This window comes from Alexandromys fortis, unplaced genomic scaffold (assembly GCF_014885135.2).
Source record: "Alexandromys fortis isolate MF-2015 unplaced genomic scaffold, M_Fortis_MF-2015_v1.1 scaffold_39, whole genome shotgun sequence".
Classification (NCBI taxonomy): domain Eukaryota; kingdom Metazoa; phylum Chordata; class Mammalia; order Rodentia; family Cricetidae; genus Alexandromys; species Alexandromys fortis.
In genome coordinates this window covers 13,001,254-13,007,060 of record NW_026067918.1, presented here as the reverse complement: position 1 = coordinate 13,007,060, position 5,807 = coordinate 13,001,254, and the positions used below count along the sequence as shown (strand labels likewise).

Below are 5,807 nucleotides of genomic sequence, written 5' to 3'. Positions count from 1 at the left end.
CTTCAGGGTGAGGCTGATATTCCTGACGGCAGGAATAGCAGAGCCCAAGAGTGGAGGCCCAGGACTAAGTTCCTCCTTCCTCCTTCTGTTTGCCTAACACGGCAGCCTGTTAGGAGGAAGTATGAAGCGCCCAGGTGATGGAGCAGGTGCTGGAAGACGGAGGTAAAGTACACAGGTGGCCAGGAGTCCAGGGAGCATCCAAAGAGGCTGCAGGGAGAAGGAACTGACCGGTTGCTTCAGGGTCGGGGCAGCCTGTACTAAAACTCTCCAACTCCACTTTGAACTGCTGTTTTCTCAGCCATTAAACGACCAGAATAGGAAATAAGATGCATCAATAAAAACTGACCAAAGCCAGCACAGGGGGAAAATTCCTGTCATTTCTCGAGACTGAGTCTCTCTTTACCACGGGAGGACACGCCCACTTCTGGCAGACCTGCAATCGCTGCCCCTGGCCTGCAGGCTCTTGGCAGGCCTCCTCCATTCCAGCTCCAAGAGGGGTGGGGCCGCCAACTTCCGCAGCAGTCAAGAACGGCCCCGACCTGACTTTGGGTGAAGCCTCACACTGCCCGGTTGCAAAGCAGAAAAATCACAGCGCGCACAGAGCGCCTGCGTCCGGCGCACAGGATGCACGGCGTTAGGAGGCCTGGCCGCTCGCTGCTCCGCTCCGCCGGGGCATGCCCCACCCCCGCTGTCCCCGGGGAGGGCCGCGTCTCCGAGCCCTAGCGCACACGCAGCCGAGGGTCTGCGGCGCGCACCGGCCGGGACCGCCGCCCCTTTGTCCCGCGGGCCAATGGGTAGCCTGCTTGACTAAATAAGGCGAGGAGCGCCTCGTCCGTTACGTCCGCCCCCGTGACTCAGGGCGGCCGCGGGCCTCCAGGCGGCGGGCGGAGCGCGGGGCGAAATCGCCAAATAAGGCCGCGCGCCGCCCGCCGCCCCTGCCCCCACCCGCACACCTGAGCCGCACCTGGGCCCCGCCGCGCGCGTCGCCGCCGGGGGTGGGGGACGAGGCGCCCCCGCCGGCGTCAGAAGGCGCCCGGCCTTACAAAGCCGTTCCCGAGTCGCAGCGCCTCCTGCGCGCACAGACAAAGGCGCTCTAGAGAGCCGGGGTTAACTGCGCCCCGCCCTTGGCAGCACTTGGGTACCAGGGGCGTGTGAGCGAGAGATGGTCACCGGCTGAGAGCGGCTCCCGAAACCTCCCACTTTCCCTGTGTCTCTCGGGGTGCGCTGTCCCATCCTGGGGCCACCCACCCCCACCTACGAGTGGAAGCCCCCGCTGGCTCATGGTGCCACCCAGGTCTTGGAGGCGTTTCTGCAACCATGCAGCCATGCGTCCTCTTCGTTGGTGATGCTCACATTTGGCCACCTCTAAAACCAGGCTGCTCGCGGGCCTAGCGCCCTTCTTTCTCGGCCTGGCGACAAGGTGACTGGCTGCTGGCACGGGTTTTGTGCACAGCAGGTAAACTGGCCGGGCTGCTTGGCTCTCTTAGACTCGTGTTCACGTCTCCCACGGCTGAGCTGACCTTGCAGGACTGAGGGCGCACGGAGCGCGCCCGGGAGAGGGCTGGTGGGGAGTGGGGCAGCGCCCCCAGCCGCTAGGGTCAAGCTGGTTGTCCTGTGACCTTGGGGTCCGTCACTTCCCTGCGCCCCTCGGTTTAGTTCCACACTGAACAATTGCAGAAGCTCACAGATAAACCCGGGAAACTACGGGGCTTTCCCTCCGGCTCTCGCCGGAGCACTGGAAGGTGTGTCCACGACCCCGCCAAGGGTGACAGGTTTCCCAGGGCCTGGACAGAAGGGCACTGATGCCCGCCCCGACCCCCACGCGCGCGGCTGTCTGGGGCGGACTAAGGCCGGGCAACGTGTGCCCCAAACCAGTTTGACCCGGGCTTCATTATCGCTGCAGAGACGTCTCGCCCAGCTTGCCCGAGACGGGGGGGGGGGGGCGGGGCTGAACCATTCTGAAAGTCAGAAGTCCTCCCTTGCCTCAGTTTCCCTGCCACGTCCTCGGGAGACCAGCGTGACACAGGCCCCCTCACCCCCTCCGTGGACAGGGATGTCCGGTGATAACCGGTCCCGGCCTGCGTAGGGGACGACCCTCCTCCGGTGCAGGGGCCTACGCGGACGTGGCCGGCATGCAAGAGCTAGGGACCCCCACTCCCACGTGATCGCGAAGCGATGGCCGCTCCCCGGACCCCCGGGGACCCTGACGGCCCCTCCTCAGCCAGGCAGCAGCTGCCGAGGCCCAGATCTGCCCCGAGCCTGTAGGGAAAGCGCCCGGGGGTGTGCGGGGTGCAGAATTCACAGACGGGCGGGGGCCACGGGACTCACCCCAGCTCGGGGCGCGGCCCCCTGGGGCCTGGCAGTTTCGGGGCGCAGCCCGGGCCCTCCCTGCTGCAGTACCGGGGCAGGGCAGGGCCGATCGCCCGCACGCCACTCGGCCGCGACCCCCGCAGGCCAGCCCCGCGCCCGGGTCTCGAGCACGCGGGGGCGGCGCGGGCGGGGCGGTTGGCGGAGGCGCGGGCTAGGGGCGGGCGGGCCCCGGGCCCCACGTGTCCCTGGCGGGCGGGCCAATAGGCGCCCGGCTTTTGGAAAGATCGCCATATATGGACATGTTCTGGGGCCGCGCGCGCCTCCGCCGGTGCGCGCGGCCCGCTCCCGCTTAAATAGCGGCGGGGGAGGCCGTGGTCGGTCTCACACTCCGCCGCCGGTTTGCGCTGCGTGTCTTTCCGCTGCTCCGTCTCTCCGGCATTAGCTGGTAAGCGGCCCGCGCCCCTCGCGCTCGCAGCCGGGCCCAGTGCCCCTCCGTGGCCCGCTCGACCCCCGGGATGCTCTCCCGCGCCTCCACGGAGCGCAGGGCGCTGGCGGCCGGTGGACCGGCCGAGGTCCGCATCCGCGGCTCCGGCTCCCGCTGGAGCGCAGGGCGGGGCCCGCCGCAGTGCGCAGCCCCTCGGCGCCGCGGCCGAACCGGGGGGCCGCCGGTTGCCGACGGTTACGCGGCCCCGGGAGCTGGGTGGGTGGTGGGGAGGGAGCGGCGCCCCTCCCGGGCTGGGTCTGGGAGCGCGGGGAGGGCTGCGCTGACGCCGTGGCGTCTCCGTGCAGATCGCCATGGAAGAAGAAATCGCCGCGCTCGTCATTGACAATGGCTCCGGCATGTGCAAAGCTGGCTTTGCTGGCGACGACGCCCCCAGGGCCGTGTTCCCGTCCATCGTCGGGCGCCCCCGACACCAGGTGAGTGCCGAAGCGACTCCCCGGAGTCCGCCCTGGGCCCCGGGTGCGAGGCGGGTGGGGCAGGCGTGACCGCCTTTCTTCTCGCAGGGCGTCATGGTGGGCATGGGCCAGAAGGACTCGTACGTGGGCGACGAGGCCCAGAGCAAGCGAGGCATCCTGACCCTGAAGTACCCCATCGAGCACGGCATCGTCACCAACTGGGACGACATGGAGAAGATCTGGCACCACACCTTCTACAACGAGCTGCGTGTGGCCCCCGAGGAGCACCCGGTGCTGCTCACCGAGGCCCCCCTGAACCCCAAAGCGAACAGAGAGAAGATGACGCAGGTACGCCTCGACCCAGGCCTGTGCTGTCCTTGCGTCTGACGAGCCATTTTCTGTTCTGCCTCATTTCCTGACATTCAAGTGTTTCTTTGGTGTTTCCAGGGTTCTGTTCCTCCTCTCCTGGCATTTCCTCCCTGAGGCCTCCAGGTTTCTGTTTGCGTTTCTGCCTGCGTTCTGTTCCTTTTTTTTTTCCTTCACATCACATTTGTGGCATGCGGCATGTAGAGTGTGGGTGTGGGTAGCTTTGGGTCTCTGCCACTGCCACTCACTGAGCTGTTCTTTGTTCCTCTAGATAATGTTTGAAACCTTCAACACCCCAGCCATGTACGTGGCCATTCAGGCGGTGTTGTCCCTGTATGCGTCTGGGCGCACCACTGGCATTGTCATGGACTCTGGTGACGGGGTCACACACACAGTGCCCATCTACGAGGGCTACGCCCTTCCCCACGCCATCTTGCGTCTGGACCTGGCTGGCCGGGACCTGACAGACTACCTCATGAAGATCCTGACTGAGCGGGGCTACAGCTTCACCACCACGGCTGAGCGGGAAATCGTGCGTGACATTAAGGAGAAGCTGTGCTACGTTGCCCTGGATTTTGAGCAGGAAATGGCCACTGCTGCATCATCCTCTTCCTTGGAGAAGAGCTATGAGCTGCCTGATGGGCAGGTGATCACCATCGGCAATGAGCGGTTCCGGTGTCCAGAGGCTCTCTTCCAGCCTTCCTTCCTGGGTAGGTGTCCCGAGCATGGTGCAGGAGCTAAGGGCATGGACCACACAGAAGTTAGTCGCTAAACGAGCTCTGTCCCCTAGGCATGGAGTCCTGTGGCATCCATGAGACCACCTTCAACTCCATCATGAAGTGCGACGTGGACATCCGCAAGGACCTGTATGCCAACACGGTGTTGTCCGGTGGTACCACCATGTACCCAGGCATTGCTGACAGGATGCAGAAGGAGATCACAGCCCTAGCGCCCAGCACGATGAAGATCAAGGTAAGTAGCTGCTGCACCCCCTGAGCTGGCCCAGCCCCTGTGGGTGGAGGTGGAACCCAGAGACAGGTCCTCACCCACTGTGTTTCTTCTGCAGATCATCGCTCCCCCTGAGCGCAAGTACTCCGTCTGGATCGGCGGCTCCATCCTGGCCTCCCTGTCCACCTTCCAGCAGATGTGGATCAGCAAGCAGGAGTATGACGAGTCGGGCCCCTCCATCGTCCACCGCAAATGCTTCTAGATGGACTGAGCAGGTGCCAGGCATCTGCTGCATGAGCTGATTCTGAAGTATCAATTTGCCCTGGCAAATGTACACACCTCATGCTAGCCTCATGAAACTGGAATAAGCCTTTGAAAAGAAATTTGTCCTTGAAGCTTGTATCCAATATCAGCACTGGATTGTAGAACTTGTTGCTGATTTTTGACCTTGTATTCAAGTTAACTGTTCCCTTGGTATATGTTTAATGCCCTGTGCATATCTTGATTTAGTCCTTAGTCATGTGGCTCGGTCACTAGGTGGCTGGGGAGAGCGAGAGCATGCTGTGGATGAGAAATCCCCAGCCTGGTGGATGTGTGAGCACCGTGCAGTGATCTGTGCAGGGTATTAACTGACTGCTGACTTCCAGGATTTCTCGAGGCTGGCAAGGGTTCCTGAACCAGTTACCACTTCCGTCTTGCCGGTCTAACAGGGTGGGAAAGTCCGAGCCTTAGGACCCAGTTCTGGTGTTTTCCCTCCTGACTGCGTGGGTTGTTACTTGCCTTGAGTTGGGAACGTTTGCATTGACACCTGTAAATGTATTCATTCTTTTAATTTATGTAAGGTTTTTTGTACTCAATTTAAGAAATGACAAATTTTGGTTTTCTACTGTTCAGTGAGAACATTAGGCCCCAGCAACATGTCATTGTGTAAAGAAAAATAAAAGTGCTGCAGTAACCATCCTTGTCCTCCTGTTGGGGAAAGGGCAGTGGGGTAGCGGGTGGAGGGCTGTGGGTGGTGGAGGAAATGCGGTTGGAAATTAACAGCCTGGCTGCTCAGTGATGGAAGGGTGAGACTTGGACTGGGTGTCAATGAAGGCCTGCTCACTAGGGTTGCTGTGGGAAGAGCAGACAACCAGCCCTTGCCCATGGCTGTCAGGTCCTCGGTGAAAAATGTGTCTAGGGCTCCCACTGTCCTCCCCAGATTTAAGAGTTGCTAAATGTTCATTCACCCTGACAGCCAAAAGGCAGGAGTGAACTAACCCAGATAGCTTTCCAACTGGAGCAAG

The 5,807-nt window shown here is 62.1% G+C and overlaps 1 protein-coding gene across 1 annotated transcript; it reads left to right on the top strand.

The window, feature by feature from the left end:
* Positions 1–2,612: 2,612 nt before the first annotated feature.
* Positions 2,613–5,477, top strand: Actg1 (actin gamma 1). The gene is made up of 6 exons (XM_050140515.1): positions 2,613–2,755; positions 3,100–3,228; positions 3,316–3,555; positions 3,845–4,283; positions 4,364–4,545; positions 4,640–5,477. The coding sequence occupies exons 2-6, from the start codon at positions 3,106–3,108 to the stop codon at positions 4,781–4,783; spliced, it is 1,128 nt and encodes a 375-aa protein (XP_049996472.1). The 5' UTR covers positions 2,613–2,755; positions 3,100–3,105; the 3' UTR covers positions 4,784–5,477.
* Positions 5,478–5,807: the final 330 nt, after the last annotated feature.